At 40.6% G+C, this 21,370-nt stretch overlaps 1 protein-coding gene across 1 annotated transcript; it reads left to right on the forward strand.

Moving 5' to 3' along the window:
* The first annotated feature begins 754 nt into the window (after positions 1 to 754).
* LOC139722454 (uncharacterized) lies at positions 755 to 13,677 on the forward strand. Its single transcript, XM_071633748.1, has 9 exons — positions 755 to 866; positions 1,359 to 4,885; positions 5,527 to 5,628; positions 9,813 to 9,979; positions 10,609 to 10,687; positions 10,943 to 11,074; positions 11,856 to 11,983; positions 12,584 to 12,759; positions 13,580 to 13,677. The coding sequence occupies exons 1-9, from the start codon at positions 785 to 787 to the stop codon at positions 13,675 to 13,677; spliced, it is 4,491 nt and encodes a 1,496-aa protein (XP_071489849.1). The 5' UTR covers positions 755 to 784.
* Positions 13,678 to 21,370: the final 7,693 nt, after the last annotated feature.

The raw sequence follows: 21,370 nt of genomic DNA on the forward strand, positions 1-21,370 counted from the left end.
AAATCATTCAGATCCTGCATGAATGATGTCAAACCGTAGTCAAGTCTTCTTACAGTGATGAAGTGTTGCCTGCCTTATACAGGCAACTCCAACATCCTCATGATTGCTCCATGTATGTATTATGCAAGAAAATCTCTCACTTGCCACGGATTCAATTCTGTACTTGTAGCTGCCTCAATGTCGAGACAAGAGAATACTGTTCCATGTTAGGGAAAAAAAAATGATCAATGCTGCATACTTGAATGTTAATTGGAAACGAGTGGCAAAGGAGAATATACAGTCAACCTTGCCAAAATCGAATCAATTTAGACTGAAGAAATAGCTTCAATTTAGAGAAAATTCGACTCATGAGGGATTATAATCAATAGATGTAAGAGGGCTTGAAAAGACATTCTACTTAGACGATAAGGTCGACTTCAGTAAAGTTGACTGTATTTCAAAGAGAGTACTTTTGAATTTCTGTGGCAAAATCAGGACATTATAGCTGAGTGAGTTTTGAGGGGTGAAAAAGACATGTTGAAAGATCAATATATTTCTCATCATGATACACCTTTATCCCTTCATAGATTTAAATTTGTTGGTAAATCAGAGATATTTGTGGTTTCAATTGCTAATGAAGAGTTCCATGTTAGTAAAAGCAATCCTAACATTGTGGATAAAGATATTTCTTTTCCTGCTATATTGAGTGAGCTATAAGTAGCGCATTCAGATATATCTGTATTTCACATTAATGACTAATAAATAATGATTTCTATTCACTTAGTTGAGGAGCCTAGAAGCCCTGATGGAATTCCAGCGAATGATCGGTGGTGAGGTGAGTCAAGAGCAGGAGCTGTCGGACACCGCCGAAGATGATTATGATGATGCAGGAGACGCCAAGTATGAGCTGCATGAAGTGACCACGATGGAGCGACAGGACAAGTTCCTCATCAGGATCCGGAGGAAAAGGGTGATGCCAGTCCTGGAGAAAGAGCAGGAGGAAGGCCAAGGTGACCAGGAGAAAGACTCTCTTGAGGATGCGGATGATGAGAGAGATGGTGGTAACCATGGCAACAAACCTGATGAAGATGCAGGTGATGGCAGAGATTGTGGTAGCTATGGCAATGAACCTGATGAGGATGTCATAAGAAATTGTGGAAGCATCAAAGGAGATGCTAAAAATGAAGAAGTAGAGGAGGAAGGTGAAGATAACGCAGGAGAAGAAAATGGCTTAGCAGATGAAGAGGAGAGAAATGATGCACCGCCAAAGCAGGATCTGGTAGGCAAATATCAGAGGATGGGTAGTGGGGCACATTTGGAGATGCTCAGAGAAGAAGCCCTGTTATCTGATGAGGATAGTGACACAGATTGCTTTCTGCCTGACATCTCAGATGAAGAATCAGAAACAGACGTGATGGATGAAGGGGGAAGTAAAGTTTCGAAGGAAGAGAAAGCAGCCGAGAAGGTGGAGGAGATAGAGGAGGAAATCAAGGAAGCTGAGAAGGTGAACGCAGAGCTAGAAGAGGCAAAGGGAGATCTGGAGGAAACTGAGGCATTGGAGGAGAAGAGTGAGCTAAACAAGGAAAAGGAAGAACTGGAGAAAGAGGGAATAATACAAGAAAAGGAGGAGGTAGCGGAAGAAGTGGAGGTGCGAAAGAAAGAGAAGGAGGAATTAAAGGAGAAGGAGCCAGTAGAGAAGAAAGACAATGTGGAGGATGAAAGTATGGAGCTACAGAAGGAGGAGCAAAAGGAGGAGGAGGTAGAGAAGGAGGAGGAGTCAGACAAGGAGAAGTTGGAGGGGAAGAAGAAGCTAAAGGAGAATGATAAGAAGATGGAGGATGACAGAATGGAGCAAGAGAAGGAAAAAGAAGAGCTAGAGGAGAAGGCGGTAGAGAGGGAAGAGGAGTCAGAGAAGGGGAAGATGGAGGATGAAAAGATGGAGTTAAAGGCAGAGGACCTAGAGAAGGAAGAAGAGCCAGAAAAGGAGAAGGTGGAGGAGGAGAAGGAGGAGCCAGAAAAGGAGACAGTGGAGCTAGAGGATGAAAAGGAGGACCTAAAGAAGGCAGAGGCACCAGAGGAGGAAAAGTTACAAGAGGGGAATAAGCTAGAGGAGAAGAAAGAGGTGGAGGATGACAGGTTGGAACTAGAAAAGGAGGAGCCAGAGAAGGAGAAGGAGGAGCCAAAGAAGGAGAAGGTGGAGCCAGAGAAGAAGAAGGTGGAGCCAGAGAAGGAGAAGGTGGAACTAGAGGAGGAAAATGAGGAGCTAGAGAAGAACTTTGGGGAGAAAAATGAGCTAGAGGAGAAGAAAGAAGAGGTGGAGGATGCAAAAATTGAGGAGGAGGAGCAAGAGAAGAAGATGGAGCTTGAGGAGGAAAAGGAGGAGCAAAAGAAGATGACAGAGGGGATGAGGGAGGAAAGTGAGAAGCTAGAGAAGGAAAAAGAACCAGAGAAGGAACTAGTGGAGAGGAAAGGGGAGTTGGAGGATGACAGGATGGAGATAGAGAAGGAGGAGCAAAAGAAGGAGAAGGTGGATCTAGATGAGGAGAGGGAAGAGTTAGAGGAGAAGAAAGAAGGGGTGGAGGATGAAAGGATAGAGCTAGAGAAAGAGGAGGAGCAAGAAAAGAAGATGGACATAGAAGAGGGAAAAGAGAAGCCACAGGAAGTGACAGATGGGCTGGAAAAAGGGGAGAACGAGCTACAAGAGATAAAGGAAAATGTAGGGAAGGAGAAAGAGGGGATTGACGATAAAAGGGAGGAACAAGAGCAGGCAAAGGAGGTGCCAGAGAAGAAGGAAGTACAGGAAGAGAGTGAGGAACTAGACATAAGTGCAGCTGAGAAGAGGGAGAGGAATCAAGTAGGCAGTGCAGATGAAAGCCAACTTGAAGGAGTATTCACCGAGGATGTGAAGGAACATTCATCCATGACAACAGACGAGAAAGACCAAGAGAGTGAAATGGAATTAGGTGAACAGGATGAGCCAGCGAGATGCAAAACTAGCATGCAAGAGGGAGGTGTAGCAACAAAATTCTGTGATGAGGGAAGCACTGATGAGAAGAGTAGACAGATTGAACAAGAGATTGGCCATGATGGTGCAGAGGGGACCATCCGAGAAGGCTATGTTGGAAGGGACGAGGGATGTAAGGAAAGCGAAGGAGGAGAGAACACTACGAAGACCACCAGTGCCAGCAGAGAAGAGGTTGCTGAAGGAAACAAGGAGGAATGTAAAACAAAAGGTGGAGAAAGCGCACCGGATGTATTCCAGGAAATCGCAGGAGATGCTGTCCAGGGTAGCGAAATGGCAGGAGGCAAGTTGTGCAAAGTGCAGAAAGTTGATCGAAATAAAGAGACTGCAACCATAGAGAAAAATTGCAGCAGTGGAGCTGATGAAGTGAGTATGGACGTAGAGACCGTGGAGGATAAAACGGTGACAGGAACACAAAGAGAGGAGAACATGGATGTCACAGATGCAGTTGTTGCCAAGGCTGATACACACCCAAGCCAAGACAGTGAGCGTGATGTACAAACGGCAGCACAGATCTCTGATTCAGGATCTGCTGGCAACAGCCATGGAGGAAAACCACCAGCAAAGGAGAGTGATGATAGGAACATTTTTGAGAGTTTAGGATGTGGTTCGCAGAGTATGTTAAAAAGTGGACATAGGGATGTTACCATGGAGGAGGGGGAGAGCCAAAGTGTAACCACGGCAACGGAGGAGAGTTCAGACCGAGGACTGGATGCATCCCAAAGCAAAGGAACCGGTGGAGAGGTGAAAAATGTAGTGAACACAGCAGTCACGGCAGCGTGTGAAGAAGATCCTTCATCATCAGATCCAGTAGAGTTCGACATTGTGCGCAAGTTGAATGGAGAGTTGAGCAATATTCTTGGTTCCATGGCTGTTGAAGGCAGCGTTTGCAAAAATGAGCATTCGAGTCATGATACGAAAGAATTGGTGGAGAGAAAAGTTGTTGAAGACAGTTCGCCAGCAACGAGTCATAAAGCAGGTGCCAAGGAAGCTGTGTCCAAGAGCAATGTTGAAGAAAAAGAATTGCCAGCAAGGAAAGCTTATGACAGTAGCACATCCAAGAAGAATGCTGGTAGTGTCAAAGCAACTCCCACATACAATGCAGCTCCAAAAAGAGCCAAGGACCCTGCAACAGAAAGAAGCAAAGCATGCAATGACCGCAAACAGCTTGCGAACATCAGTACAACTAGGAAGGAAGAAAAAGATCAATGTCCAGAGACAGAGGTGGAAGTTGGTAAGGGCAGCAAGCGTGCAAGAATGAACCAATCAGGGACAGCTCTGCAGAAAGGATCAGTGGTGAATGGAGTGACAGAAGGAAGAACGAATGAAGGAATAATAAAAGGAGGAGAAAGGTATGGGACTGGAAGAGAAAGGGTTCCAAAAGAGGGAATGAAAGAAGTCGAGAAACCAGATGCAAGACAGAAGCCTGAAAAGAGGGAAGGTGGCAGCAAGATCCCTGTAAAGAAATTAGAAAAAGTCTCGGGGAACAGTGCTATGGAGAGGGTGAGAGTAGGATGGAAAAAATTTTGTGTGGAAAAATCAAGTGTAACTGATGAAGTGGCCAAGCATCCCGAGCAGAGAAGTCCAGCAAGTGACGAGCAGAAACCAGCATCCAAACACGGCTCCAGCAGAGTGGAAGCGGGCAACAAACTTCCTCAGAAGAAAACAGAGAGAGTCCCCGCAAACAGAGCGACAGAAGGAATGGATGGGAGAAGAGCACAGAAAGGAGGACTGAAGAGCGAATCTGGAAGGGATGAACGACAAAGGGGTGGAGTCAAGGACGGGCAGAAACCCTCGGCAAAGCCACTCAGTGAGAGAAAAGCACCAGATGGGAGGGATCCACCAAAGAAATCTGATACAGCGAAGAAATCTGATGCAGCTCAGGTGAATATTGTTATATATTGTTTCCTCTCATCCCTTTCTCCTATCAAGGAGCTTCAAGCTCCTTGGCTCCTGCACCATCTCAGTGTAGGCTTTTATAGCAAATGTAAAATTGATACCACTTTCTAGCTTCAGATCATTTTAGTAGGCTAATCAATATTTTACAGAGGCCAGTAGAAAGCATCATAAAGAGTTAAGAGTAAATTTATAGGGTATGCGTGGGTGATCTACCTGCATGAATAGTTGTGGAAGAAGAAAAGTGCTTATCCTTTCCTCCCCCCCCCCCCCAAACTGTACTCTTTGGGTGATCTTGTGTAATTCACTCTTTATCTCCCCTCAACCTGAAAAGGATGAAATTTAAGAGACAGACCTACTGTATACCGGTTTAGTATTGTACTACAAAATACACATATATTGATGTGTAAAGTTCTGAAGTCCAGGAAAACATTATGTTACAATGTAGCTTCTTTCCAAGAAGTTTTAATTTTTGTTGCTTTCTTGGCAGAATTTATGCGCATATGACAATAATATGGTCAACCATATTGTCAACCACGTCTTTAACAATTTTCAATGAGTGTAAACCAAATCCGGGTTAAGTGTTCATAGTTTCCATTCTAATGGTGAATTCTCTTTTCATCTGTAAGAATAAACCTAAGAAAGTGGAGGGAGACCCCAGTGGCGCAACTAGGTCCAGTCCTGGGTCAGACGAACTATATCAGGGATTGCAACGGTTCCTAAAGAGTGGGGTGAGTAACAACTGTTGCTATTGTGGTGTGGCATTACAAAGTTCACGCAGATGTACATTGTAATAAACGTGTGCATGTGTTCAGTCAAAGATAGTCTTATGTGTTTTATCTCACATACGGTATAATATATCCATGTGTTTTGCAAGATTTAATTATATTTTGCAAATTGGGAGGTGTGAGATGAAAAGTGGCTGTATACAGCAGGTGGCTGCTATAGACAGTTGGCCACTAAGACAGGTTTGACTGTACTTGTATTGTGTCCTTGAGTAAGACCTGTAAAAGGCATGATACCCATTAATGCAAATAGATCAACCTGTGGAATATGCTGTGCTGTAATGAAACGACTAAGTAATCGGGCTATACTGAGGTTATTGTCACATATATGCAGTATCACCCAGGGCCAGCGCAGTGTTTTCAAAAGTGTGGGGGCCCACTTTCGGGTTTCATGAGCTAACAAGCAAAAAAAAAAAAATGGTCCTCAGCTCCTTCTCTCCCCTCCCATTTTAGTGCCACTTACGTACTTCCAGGTTGAAAAAAGTGTGGGGGCCCACCTTATGTATTCCTTTGTATGGTGCATGAAAAGTGTGGGGACCCGAGCCCCCACGGCCCCCACAGCTGCACCGCCCCTGTCACCCATCTTTTTTGAAAGGGCCTTAATCCATATCTGCCGGTCGCTTAATGCAGTTTACTATAAAAGTGGAAATTTTCGCGGTGTTGAAATTTTCGCGCATTTCGCGCAACCAGAAACTAGCGCGAAAATAAAAGCACGCGAATGTTTTTGCATGCCATATGTTCCTGTGCGTGATGTCTTGATTCCGCGGAATTAAAAACACGTGAAACTCTTCTGACCCGGCCAAACGTGAAAAATTAGTCGCACGAAAATATCCACTTTTACAGTATAGGCTGGTGGTGCTGGAGGCTATTTCACGTACAGTTTATGTTCACTAAACTTCGCCGTCTTCAAGGTGATGTCATCGACACTTACGAAAAGGAAACTATGGAAAACTATATATCAATTGAAAGAGAAAGAAATAGCCTTTCATACAGTTTTATAAGATGTAAATCAGTGTCATGTCATGAATAATGTGGCATCATAGGATTTTTATATTTTCATATGATTTACATATTTATGAATAATCATATCGCTTATTCAAAAGAAACCACTAATGAAAAATATCCATGGCCTTAATACAAAAAAACAACTTTCAATTTTGAAATCTTCATCATGTAAGATTCAGATGGTATATGACTCATAGGGTATAATGTTTACAAATATGAAGAAATATTGAATGATTACTCAAAGATCTGCCCTAGTGTAGTCTATAAACTCATAAACGCTATGGATGGGACTACAGTAAAGGCCTATACATTGTACATATGCGTACAGCAGTGTTTGATCTCATACAGATGTAGACCTATTCTGTCAGCAGCCTGCTGTAAACCCCAAAAGTGAATACACATCCAAATGAAAATATCGGTAACAGGAAGTGATGCAAAGGACTGTGGGATATCAGGTCAGAGTTCATAGGCTATAATAAGCTATATAAATGGCATCATTGTCCAAGCCATTTCTGCTACAGATTATCCCGTAGATCGGCATTCGCAACGTTTGCATGAACTACAGGATACCCCATAGATTCGGCAGATACGTGTTAACAGTTTGTGCATTTTTTAAAAGTCATTCTTAGCATCAGATGTACAGTAATACAAACCCCAAATGACAGGTGTAAAGCCACTTTTATACACATATTCCAAACTTATTGTGACTTTGTATTGGTGCATTTCTACCTGTATGGTACCGTAGGTAGAATGTAGATTGCACAGTATCAGATGTCATTGAAGTAGGGCAAGCCTTGGAGTAGCTCCAGGACAAGTTTATAGGTTGTCATGGTAACAGTTATGGATGCGACTTGATGAGGAGCCGAACAAATAATGGATTCTGCCGGTGATGTGGTAGTCATCATAGTTTAATTGTCACATGTTCTTCCGCTGTTCTTCAGAGCTCTTGGAAGCAATTTAGGGGATGGCCGCTATTAAAAGAGGCCAGTGTCATTCGGAGAGTGACATTGCCATAGAAACTGGGAAGATGAAAAGCCTGTAATTATCCCACCAGGCACTTGAGATTTCATCATCATCATCATCAGAAGACGAAGATTGGAATGAAAGCTTATTGAATCCGAGTGTCTAATTTCAGATGTCAGGAAAGTCAAATGACAAAAAGTCGGCTGCAGAAGGGAGATAAAATGTGTCAAAGTAGACCATAAATGAAATCAGTATTTCACAATATTAATTAGTGGCCTATATAAATACTGGTCAGTGATTGGTCATTATGCAGTCACATGACTAATCAAATGCAGTGAGGCTCAAAATTATAATTTAGTGTGCAGTGATGGCACATCAGGTAACATGATTTCAGAATTTGACTGGCTGCTGGTGGGGCTAGATTGAAATGATTTGTATTTACACGTATGTAGGCCATAATAGTATGATAGATATTGCCTTGTCCACCTGTGTAATATAAAACTTGACAGTCCCTATAGAGTTGGGGGTATCCCCCCCCCCCCCCCCCCCCCCACACACACACACACTCACAAAGGAGCTTATGCATTTGTAGAATTGAGATTAAATGATCTGGTGCACACTTTTGGTGAAATATCTGGGATATTTTTAATAAAATAAGTAAGAAAAACAGACATTCAGCGACAATATCAAGGGCAAAATTGTGGTATCTGTCACCCACTGTTCCCTGTGTGCATGTTCACTGTGTGCTAAGTCCATGGAGTTGGATGGAAAGTAGGAAGAGTGTGTGTGGGGGAGGGTAACTGGTATGTTCTGCTGCCACACGAGAAATAAAACAAAATCATATAATTTACATTTTAAATATACACTCGAAAACCACGAGTAGTGCCTGTCAGCATATATGTGCATTGAAGCTTACACTCCATGGTACAAAGTGTAACGATCGACTCCTGGCGAGAATCTTCAGCTGTGTGTGTACGTACATAGAGTTCAGTGATAAGGCCGTACACAATTTGTTACTGGGATTCTCGAATATATCCGAGCCAGGCCAGCCTTCCCACTAAATGGTATCCCCACATGCTATCAGGCCTTTACACTATTACAGTGTAACATGTTTTCACCTGACACTAGAGTGACAGTGATGTACTGGTCTAAACCAGTAAATATTTATGCAAATGAGCCGAGTTGATGATGTCATCACCTCACAGTGTTTACCCTGATTCCATTGCATCCCATTATGAATGTGGTTTCTTCGCCAGTCAGCATATATCAATACACATTGTATGCACTGAGACTGACTGTCAATGGACAGTGATTGGGTAATCCTATTAGTCTTCCATTACTGTCTCCCATTAGCCCTCCTATTTGACAGCCACATTAAGATATACTTGTATATGTACCCTGGAGAGTTTTATTAAACAAATGAGTTCTTTATGGGTTGCAATTACAATATTGCAAATAGCTTCTGAAGGAAATTGAAACAAGAGTGACAGCAAAAGAGGTTAGCAAGTTACTTTTTTAATGGATAAGTATTATTGTTGTTATTGTTATTGTTATTATTATTATTATTATTATTATTATTGTTATTATTATTATTGTTATTATTTTAGTAGTAGTAGTAGTAGCAGCAGTATTGTTATTTTTGCGATTGTCATTATAATTGGGGTTTCTTACAAGGCATAGGACCTATCATTTCATATCATATTACCATATCATATACACTACATAATTGGCATATACATGTACTGAACTTTATAAAATGGGATTTTTTCACAGTAGTGCCTTGCATGCACTTTATGAGGTGCTCTGAGAATAAGGGGGGAGGGGGGAAAGAAGTGAAGCCCAATGGTCACAAGCTTTCTTCCCCCACCCCCTTGATAAAAATGCACAGACACAGATCAGGGCCAAATGCATTGGAGTGCACAATGTAAGGCACGAACTGTGCAGATATTTTACAGTTTACAGGGAAACCGCGCTCTAATGAGTGTGCTTACAACAAGGTACCACTTTTAAAGAGGTGCATTTTAATTGACTTCTCAATTTTCCATGATTGTATTTAGCAGGTTACTATGTTTATGAAGAGTTGCCAGTTATAACGAGGTAGAATCATGGGTCCCCACAATCTTATTATAATGGGGTTTTATGGTGTTACATTCTGACTACAGCTGACGATCGCCAAGGTTGGTTACCTCAGGCGTTTCCTTGAGAGTACCCACGAGGAGTGTCAGATTGAGACTTGTACCACTCTCACCAGGTTCATGGACAGCAACGATGCCAAGATCAGCCGCGTGGTGCAGACTGGATTCTGCCCTCGCTTGGTAGAGCTTTTGGGGTGAGAGAACTCCTCCATTTTTAATGTCAGTTTTATTTTGTTTCATATCTCATTTGATGAATCATTGATTCTGACTAGTTGAAATGTGCTGCTAAAATTAAACAATTGAATTCAACTCCATAGTACCAAATTACCCCATAGTACTGTACCACCCTCTTACGGTTCATAGTAGTGTGTATGTACATGTGCTATTAATGCTTGGTTAAGATCCCTCGGAATAATAATGTCCAACAGTGTGTGGAGAAGCAAAAAACATGACTATTGACACTGATTGCTTAATGTGCCCCTGTGTTTACTCAGCTGGAATAAAATATTGAAGTTATTGCAAAAGATCTGCTGGAAAACCATTGATTTATCAATCTCTAATGTATGAGGCTTTCTCAAGAGATAAGGGAGTTTAGAATAGTTGCAACATGCACTTGATAGTTTCCATGGAAACAGCAAGGCATCAGTATAAAATCTGTTTTGATCTCTTCAGATAATACAGAGGAAACTGCAGTCATTGCTAGTTGACAATAATTGCTATTATTTAGATCCAAAATAAAGTCTAGGTGCCAACTTATATGATGTTGCATAACTCATTCTAAACCTCTCCCTGATCGGCCTGATGTGTTGTGTGCCCAATACAGAAGTCCATCGCTGGACGTGGTGTCTGCGGCCCTCCTAGCGGTCAGCCACATAGTGTCCGGGAACGAGGAGCAGACGCAGGTATCAACTTTTTGACCAATTCTTCACCGTGTGTTTGGGTTAATTCTCTAATAGATGTATTGTTTTGTGTTTGTTTATCTATTGTGGCTTTGTTGTGTTTCTGGGGGATGACTCAGTATGTACTGTAATATTTTTTTTTTTCTGGAATTTTACTGATCAGCATGGTTTCTTGCAGTTGTTTATTTTTTCTGAAATCATCTTTGTAAGATGTGGACACTTTACTACCACAAAATGATGGTATCTGTGTGATTGCAGGCTGTCCTCGCATGTTCCCCCTTGCCCAAGTTTGTGAGGTTGCTGGACAGGGACCGCTTCACCAGTGCCATCCGTAAAGAGGCGTGTCTGGCGCTGTCCAACATCACGGCTGGCACCAGTCAGCAGATTCAGGTGAGGCAGGAGTGCAAAGACTCCTACCATGATGATAACCATACTATTCCTGTTTGACTTTCTCACATTTTACTATTAAAGGGAATTCCATCTTGATATCATATTGCTTTGTATGAAAACAGCAAAACCATAGAGACAGATCAGTGAAAAATGTGGGGAAGAAACTGGACAAGTGATTAAAGTTATGAATTGTAAATTTTTATAGAGTAAAACAAATTGGCAACTCGGTGTGACCTGGTGGCTTCACAGCTCGCCATTCAGTTTGTACACAAATTTCACCAATTTTCATTTTTCTCCAGAAAAAAGTTTTCTTCAGACCTGTTCTTGGTATATGATATAAAGAGTATTAGTAATACGTTTTTGCATGTCCTCAGTGGATGATATTTTGTCTCTGCCAGAATATATCTTTAAAAAATGAAAATTAGTAAAATCCTCTTCACAAAACAAATAGAAAGCTGCTCATTTTTTTTCTTTGTTTTAACGTAAATAGCATGAAATGTTATATTTGGCCAAGCTTCCTCTTTCATTTGAAACTGCTAGGCAGTGTAGTAAGTCTGTTGTAGCCAGCTCACGGTGACAGGGTTTGGGTTTCTGAGGTCCAGGTTGTTGGGTGGGGGGAAAACGGGGCACTCATGAATGTATCGCTTATGGCAAGTGCAGGGCCTAACCAACTGAATAAATAATTCATTTCCTATGAGCTGAAAATGAACTGGCTTGTTACAAAAGGGTGAAAGGTCATACTTATTTTTCTGTCTTTTTGTCTGTCCATTTGGTCAACCAGTCTTTGATCGATGCCAGCCTGATTCCTGTTCTGCTGGACACCATGGAGCAGGACCACTTCTCTGTCCAGTACGAGGCCACGTGGGCAGTGGCCAATGCTACGGTGAATGGACGGCCAGACCAGATCAGGTGGGTGTGTTGATAGAGACAATTTGCAGCTAACCTGCAGTGATTTCTGAATTCCTCTAGTGTCTTCTAGCTCAGTGCTTCTCAACCTTCTCCAGCCCACTTTGGCTCCCACAGTTATTTTCTAAAGGCCCAGCTAGATCAAGAATCAATCATTTTTATCATATTCTCGGCCAAAATTACGGCCCACCTGCAAGAGCTCTGCGGCCCACCGGTTGAGAAGCACAGTTCTAGATCTTCCAGAATCAGAACTCTAAATGTAGCTCCATAGTAGCAGACCTGCCAGGTAAGGCAGTTTGAATGAAATGTCACGTTCGAAAGGTCATATTCTTATAATGAATGTAAGTAATGGATCCATCTTTTTGGCTGAGGTGATATCTTTTCTATGTGCAGATCTAAGATAATGTGAGGATGATTGTTGAGGTAGCAAAATGTTTGAAAAGGAGATACCTCTGGTCATCTGTTTGCTGACCTGTACAATGCTACATATTTCCCAAGTCATTGCTTATATAATGCATCATTATTCATTTTTCCAAGACACTTATAACTCGTTTTGCCAAGCTTTACTCTTGAAGAAATGTCTCATCATTTCGTCTTCTCCAGATATATTGTGGAACAGGGCTTCTTTCGGGCTTTCTGTGCGGCCCTGAAGCACAGCAACGAAGTCCTGGTCCAAATAGCCCTGGATGCCATCCACAATGTCCTCAAGCTGGAGAGGGGGTCCAGGAATGGTCAGCGTGGTCAAGGCCAGTACTGCCTGCTGGTCAGGAAGTATGGAGGTCAGTGTTGCAGCTCTCTGCCCCCACTGACCCCTTCCCCCTTCAGTGGTCTGGTGCTTTATTTGCCTATTTTACCTTTTATCACTCAATGGAAGTATGCCATAAGTTAGAAAAGATGTTATCTTTTGTGGGAGATCTTTGTTATTCAAACATATACTGTCTATAGTCTGTTCTCCCATCATAATGAATATACTTACAACAAATAAATTCTTTTTACAATGAAGTAAAAGTTCATGTCCTAAAATTATCATCTATATTATTGTGTTTTTATGCTTTACTGTTTGGCGTTAAGAAATTTCAACGTAACGCAGGAAAGCTGCCAGTCTCAAGGACATTGCTTCAACAGGAGTCGCCTGCATACCATTAATTTTATTTTCTATTTTTGCAGGATTTTCAAAAGCTTCTTGATTTTTCAAGTCACAGCTTATTCTTAAATTAGCAACATATTTTACAAGATTTAAGTCCCTGTTTTTCCTCTCTTAAATTGGCAATACTGGTGTATAAGACTAGACCAAACCTACAAGGCATAGAGAAGATGGTCTTGTAATATGTAACAAAAAAAAAACAGCAACAAAAATACAACAACAAAAAACAAACATGTTTCTCTGATTTTGTGCTTTATCTATTTATTATACCTTTTATCATTCACAGGAAGTATTTAAAGAGATAAAAGAGAATATTTCCTTCATGACTCTTGTTTTTCCCCACACATGTGAACACCATGCATGTCACTCAGTAAAATTTGATGTCTGAAATTGTGCCACGGCAATGTCTGCGGGTGTCTTTCAGTAGTGTTTTGTTTTTCCCTGTCTTTATCCAGGCCTACGACTGATCAACAATGCCAGGAGTAAGGGCCCAAACTTTGTGAGGAAAAAGGCAGAGAACATCCTGTGGACGTTTTTCAAGGATTATCTGTAGCTCCCAACTCCCTCGTCATTCCAGAACAGGCATCTCGAACAACTCTGTGGAGACCTTGCTACACTACATTACTACAATGAAAGGCCGTCCCCTGGAGGTTTTTCCATTCCTGTGTACTTGCCATGTCTGTTCAAGACCAGGGGATTGTTGGAAATATATCAGTACCTGGTCTTGGTCTTGCTTAGCTCCTTATGTCTCTATCAAATTTTTTTCCAGTCAATGAAGTGATTTCGGTAAATATCCTATATGATTTGTTTAGCTTGCAAAGGCTTGTAGTTTGTCTTCTTTTGTTTTCCGACATTCTTACATGAGGAGATGGAACCCAATGACATTTATTCTTTCGGTGTTTTACTTTTGGGTGTTTTCTTTTTTAAGTTTTTGTTTTTGTTTTTGTTTTTGTTTCTGTGTAAATGTCAAGAATGTTGGAAGTAGACCTCAAAATTCCTAGACAATATCTACTTCTTCCACCTTTGCTCGAACTTCTTCCCAGATACGTAGTTTCTGCTTACCATTGATACAATCAAACAAATGTTTGTGTAAAATGCTGCTTCTTGAGACACAAATTTCTTTTCACTAGATGTAGTAGAGAGAAAAAAAGATATGGCACAATTCTTTCTGAAACATGTGAAAAAAAAATATTAAAAAAGAGGCAAAGAAGAGCTGGTATCCAAGTGACTTTGGCGTGTTAATTGGACATGCCCTGTTTGATATCACTGCCTTTTAATAAGATGGTGTGACAAGTGATGATGTAGTGAAATATGACACAGCAGGTGTCATTTAGCTTTATGGGTTGATCTGGTTGCTATGGTATTTCTTGTAGTGCACTCAAGAAAAAACATTATCATGTATGAGGTGAAACTGCAGGATTACTTTAATGGGAGACATTGAAATATTGTTAAGATTCCTTTTTTAGCTCACCTGAGCCAAAGGCTCAAGTGAGCTATTGCGATCGCCCTTCGTCCGGCGTCCGTCGTGCGTCGTGCGTCGTGCGTCGTGCGTCGTGCGTCGTCCGTCGTCCGTCGTCCGTCGTCCGTCGTGCGTCGTGCGTAAACTTTTTACATTTTCATCTTCTTCTTGAAAACCCCAAGACCGATTTTCATCAAACTTGGCAGGTAGCATCCCTAGGGGGTTAGGAACTCAATTTGTTAAAATGGGCACCATGCCCCACCCAGGGGGCCCCCAGGGGGGCCCAAACCCCCCAAAATTAAGGAATCTGTAAAAATCTTCTTCTCTAGAACCAGAAGTGATAGAGCTAAGTTAATACTATGAGTTAGTACATTGATGACTGTAGTTTCAAGTTTGTTCATGGCAGAATCAGGGGTGCCCCCCTTGGGACCCAGGGGAGGGGGGTGGGGAAGGGTTCTAATGGGGCCTAAATTGTACATTTTCATCGTCTTCTTGAGAACCCCATGACCCATTTTCACCAAACTTGGTAGGTAGCATCCCTAGGGGGTTAGGAAATCAATTTGTGAAAATGGGCACCATGCCCCACCCAGGGGGCCCCCAGGGGGCCCAAACCCCCCAAAATTAAGGAATATCTGCAAAAATCTTCTTCTCTAGAACCAGAAGTGATAGAGCTAAGTTAATACTATGAGTTAGTACATTGATGACTGTAGTTTCAAGTTTGTTCATGGCAGAATCAGGGGTGCCCCCCTTGGGACCCAGGGGAGGGGGTGAGGAGGGGTCCTAATGGGGCCTAAATTGTACATTTTTATCTTCTTCTTGAGAACCCCATGACCTATTTTCACCAAACTTGGCAGGTAGCATCCCTAGGGGGTTAGGATCTCAATTTGTTAAAATGGGCACCATGCCCCACCCAGGGGGCCCCCAGGGGTCCCAAATCCCCCAAATGAAGGAATCTTTATAAATCTTCTCTAGAATCAGAAGTTATATATAGAGCTGAGATAATACTATGAGTGAGTACATTAATGACTGTAGTTTCAAGTTTGTTCATAGGAGATCCAGGGGTGCCCCTCTTGGGTAGGGGGGGGGGGGGGGTGGTGGTTGGAAGGGTCCAAATGGGGGCCTGAATTGTACATTTTCATCTTCTTCCTGAAAACCTCATGATGGATTTTTGTCAAACTTGGCAGGTAGCATCCCTAGGGGGTCAGGATCTCAATTTATCAAAATGGGCACCATGCCCCACCCAGAGGGCCCCAGGGGGCCCCAATCCCCCCAAATTAAGGAATCTTAAAAAAATTGGGCCCTTATTGTACATTTTCATCTTCTACTTGAGAATGCCTGGTCAAATTTTGGTAGAGCTGTGAATAATTTAGATTAGTGACTGCGTGAAAGGTGAACTTGCGATACTCAGGTGAGCGCTAGACCCGCGGGTCTCTTGTTTTTTAATGTCATGCGTGCTTGAGGCAACTTTTGACAAGAAAAATAACAGTGTCTGTAATTGCTCACTTTCTGTCCCATTTTGGTACAGTGGTTGATAGGATGGTAAAACACTTTCAAGGTGGCTAATATGATACCTTCTCTTTCTTCTTGGAACCAGTACACCAAGTCAGATGTGATTTTACAATAACACACGACAACAGGCTGCAAGATATGAAGAGAGAAAAAGAGGAAAAGCGACAAAAAAGTCTAGTAAGCCTGGTGACATCATTAGTTCACTGTGTCGTGTGTCATGAACCAGATTGTCAGCTTTGGGTTCGTGAATCATTCCAAGAGGAAACTCTTGGAGCATTACACAAAGCTTGCTACTGGGACGATATGATTTGTTGCTGACCGATCATGGCCAGGCCACACCTTGTCCCCCCAGTACCAAGTAAGAATAATTTTTCATATGTTAGGGGAAGTCACTTGCTCTCTCTATAAACATCATATAGTAATTTGATAGCAGCACTACTTTCTTTGTGTTGATCATCAATGTTGCAGCACTTACAAACAGAAAGCAATGCGTTTTGCCATCTGTGATATTAGGGTATGATGTATCATCACAGGGGCAGAATGCCTCAATGGTACTTAAAGGAGGTTTAATAGATTTCCTTTGATTTGTAGGCCATGATGATGATGCTTTTGTCGACATGTAGCAATAAGAATGCAGGTAAACACATACCCCTGTATTAAAGTCTGAAGAATTTCAGTCTAAACCATAAATAGAGATATCATTGAAACTGACTTTCTATTGAAGCACCATTCTTTCTTGTATTTGTTTTTCTTCACACGATTATTGAACTGTCATGTAGCAAATGAATAAAGCATTCATAATGTGAGTGACACGACATGAGTACTTTTTTTTCATGATGATGAAATGTGATTTATCATCAAATGGTTTTACTATTTGGTCAGGTTGTTGTAATTTCTGTGGTGATCCAATGATTTCATGAATTCAAAGAGAAGATATAAGATCACGACCAAGGCCAACTGATTAGTTCATGCTTATCAAAAAGTGATGTGGCCATGAATATGAGTCATTGAAATATCAACTTGTAGGAGAAGGTAAGAAATGATTTTGTACAATTATGATCAGAAAAATAATGTGAAGGTGAAAGGTAGGTGTTTTTTTTTTTTCATTTTATTGTGTGAATTTCATATGATTATAAATAATTGTTCACAGTACTTGCTTATGTTTGATTACATTCCATGAGAAAGATAGAATTGATTGATGTTAATGTCAATCGGGAGTCTTAAGTCTGAAAGCATGTCTTCAATTTGATAATGTGCCACTACACTCTATACCTTGATCTGTTGCCTGACATAGCAGAAAACAGGAGATGACATTTGTCATGTTTTCTTTGAAATATCTCAGATGTATCCATCATTATGTCTGCATTGTTGTCATCGTTGTGCAGCATTTTAGGAAGTCACTTTGTGCAACATTTTAGGGAGCCACTTTGGTGCTTTCTGCTTGGAAAAGGTTATTAAAGTTGTTCTTTTTTTTTTTTTTTTTGCATGATGTGACATCTTGTAAATATTTAATTGTTGTCACATCTTCGTTCCAGGTCACTTCTCTTGTCATATGCCATTGTAGATATCATGTTCTTTCATGCAGCATTTTGTGAGAGTGAAGAAAAGCAACAGTTATGGGATGATATTGAATGAAATGTGTGCATCATGTTTGTAAATATTTCTGCCGTCCGTCAGTCTGTTGATTTATCAAGATTTGTTGATCAAAAGTTGATTAACTAATTGATTGATCAATTGGTGATTTATTTTATGTAATTCTCTTTCTTTCTTTCTTTTTTTTTTGGGGGGGGGGGATTCCAGAGTGTCTTGCAGAAATGTATCTCTAGCTGTGACATGGACCTGTGATATTGCAGTAATGGAGTACACACCAAGAGTAGAATGAAGGTTGCCATGGTAACAGGTTTCTTGAAAGGTGCCATGGAAACAGGTTTCTTGAAGGTTACCATAGAAACTGGTGCTTCAGAGCTTGCCTCGTGATTACGTTGTACATTATTGTTTGCTTGTTGTCTGTGTTCAATATGCCAGCACCCCAACTCTTTATTCCACTTTTCCCTGGTGTTGCAAGTACAGCTTTTACCATGTATGCAGACTCTTAGGATGTTTGTAATCTTCCTTTGTAAGAAATGTGAATCATTTTTGCACTTGATATTGTCATTACAGCTGTACAGTGGAGGGAGTCTAAATACATATAAATATTTTGTTTGTATTGTATAAGATTTTCACATGCCTTGTTGTCTTACCTAGCATGATTATGGTATAACTGCTTTGATTGGTATGTGCTCTGTCGTCTAGAACCCTTGAAATAACTGAAATTACCAGCAGCATCAAAGCTTATCAGTATGTGGAAGTTTTCACATATTTTGCACTCTGCAATACCAGAACAAAAATGAAAGTGTCCCTTTAATTTGTTAACTGTGTATATTTTCGAGTCATTGACAATTTTCCACTTTCAGATTAGAGTTGTGGGTATGCAAAACCTGCATTTTGTGTGAAACAGTCAAACATTGATTACGAATACCAAGGTATGTAATTATCCAGCAAGAGTTCAGGCTGGTAAAACCAGCTTGTTATTGCTATTGTTTGTTTTTGTTTATTGCTATTGTTTGTTTCTATTTAGCCTCTCCACAAGTATGCAACAAACAAGCAACTGCCAAAGACCAAGTACTGTACCCTGAAATTAACAAACATGGATAGAGGTGTCTGGGACAACAATTGTATGTGTCATGTGGATTTTTTCTTTTCTCTGTGTACAAAAAGGCATCATGTATGCAATCCATATGTTTACAAAGAGATTGCAGGGTTGTTTTGTTTTGTTTTTGTATAATCTCATCTCTCATAGTTTTTATTCTCCATACACATTGTAGATGGCATTTCATACATGTATATGCATACACCGTTGTGAGCATAGGTATGTTGTATTGGCACAAATTCTTTTATTTCTCGTCTGCTGGAGATGGGGTAGGAAAAAAGGTTAGGGATAGTGTACTGCTACTTTGGTAGTGGATTATAGCTTGTCGTTCTTGTGAACTGTGGACGTGTATTGGTTTATGTAAAGTAACGGAACAAGAAGCTGTTCGTGTTATATTATTACAAGTGAAGCAATCTGCATAGAGCATCCAAATGATGAGAAAATATCAGAGAGATATACATTGTATATAGGGTATATATATCAGGGGGCCTACACAAAGACAGGCAAGGACGGAGACATGCATGTAGCAAGACATACCTGTATCAAGATATGGTGTTTAAAGCAGTATCAGAGTGAAGGAGAGCTGCAATATCATGTTTACATTTAGAGCTTGGTGACAGGGATCAATGAGCTTCATAAAAAGTAGGGAAAAAAAGGAATAAGAAATGAACACCACCATCGTCAATGGAGATTGTGGGATTTGCCAGTGAGACATACAAGTACTTGTACTCATGGTGGAAAAAGCAAGTATACTGTAAAAGTGGAAATTTTCGCGGTGTTGAAATTTTCGCGCATTTCGCGCAACCAGAAACTAGTGCAAAAATAAAAGCACGCAAATATTTTTGTTTGCCATTTGTTCCTGTGCGTGATGTCTTGATTCCGCGGAATTAAAAACACGCGAAACTCTTCTGACACGGCCAAGCGCGAAAAATTAGTCGCGCGAAAATATCCACTTTTACAGTAACCAATGATACTCATGATGTAAAATCAACATTGTACATACTCTGAGATATATATCAAGCCTATCATCTGGAGAAGCTGAGGGAAAAACAAAGGCATGGGACTGCTATATGCCAAAATATATTTTTGTGGGCATTTAGAAAACTTCTATAACAAAATATTTTATATCCTTTGAGAGATAAAAACACAGAAGAACTGGCATTTCATTTTTCTGCTTTTTGCCAGCTGTCATGTGCTTTAATTCCTTTCTCTTTTTATTTGGTATTCTGTATCGGGGATATATGCATATGAAAAGAGTTGAGAAAGGGCCCAAAAATTATACACACGTCAATGTGTTTGTAGCAGCTGGCATTATATTGTTTCTGATGGTATGAAACCTAATTCATACCAGTGATATAGGAGTGCCTTTCAAAACAAACTGATCTGGAGAACGCACTGCTGGAAAAGTTTCCATTGTTGGCATTCAGAGTCCAGATAATGTTTTTTCCTTCGTATTTTACTTTCCTGAACAAGAACAAAAGTGTGAAATCCTGTTTTTGGTCTTGTTTTTTTATTACTATTATTATTATTATTATTTTGCTAGTATTTTTCTCCAGTTGTTTAAATGGACGTTTGTTGTACGACATGGTGTTTCAGCATCTTTTTCTTCAATGTACCATAGTGTACATACCTTAACTCCATTTGTGAAAGAGTGGATTGTGCAGTTTGTGCCTTTAAGAATCACGTGAATGTAATGCCAGTAACACACAGCTGCCTTTTGAAGTCTTTAAAGAATCCATACTGCTGGATTCCAATCTGAATCATTTCATGTGTGAAAATGCCACCTCTGTTCTTCGAGAATCCAACTCAAATTTGCCTTCTGAGATGCAAGAAACTAGTTACAGTTTAATCCTTGAAGACGTTTGCTTCTCTGCATGTATTTATTCTTTGATTTATTGTCTGTTTATTGTGAGATGTTTCTATACTAATATCCAAGGGGATTTTCATATTAAACTTTTCTTTACACTCCCCTTGTGTGTGAGTCAGGCAATGAATAAAGCTCAAGAGTTCATTGATGGTCAGTACATTTCCTATTAAAGTAGAAGTATGTTTATGGTTGAGCACAAATTTACACTTCTGTTTTTTCCTACCGGCCCTGTGCATTTACCTTTCCCGGCCATCATACATGTAGGAACATTTGCCATATTTATTTTCCTTGATTGCACTGCCAAAGTGGCCGTCATTCTCATGAATTCAGCTTACATGTTTCTGACTAGCTTGGCGCGTGTAGACAGTCATGCAGAAATGAAATCAAATTTTTTTAGTTTTAATTGCAAACTGATGAGTGAAATATTTGTGTGTGGGGAATGAGTCAATAAATTCATGATTTTTTGAGCACTGTTTATTTTTTTTTTTTAAAGAAGAATAGAAATAAGTTTTGCAGAGATGCCAACTGATACTTTTTTTGCAGTATTTTGTATTGTGTTTTTTTTTCCCAAAAATACTGCAGGATTCACGGAAAACACCGTTTTCCCAAATTGTATGACTACACATGTCTGTCGCAAAAAATGTAAAAATACCATTTTCAACTAAAAATACAACTTTTCAGCCCCCAAAATACTGCAATAGGATTCAGAAGGTTGGCCTCCC

The sequence above is a fragment of the Diadema antillarum genome, unplaced genomic scaffold (genome assembly GCF_040938485.1).
Source record: "Diadema antillarum isolate AM-2024a unplaced genomic scaffold, OU_Dant_1.0 scf00000165, whole genome shotgun sequence".
NCBI classification, from domain to species: Eukaryota; Metazoa; Echinodermata; class Echinoidea; order Diadematoida; family Diadematidae; genus Diadema; species Diadema antillarum.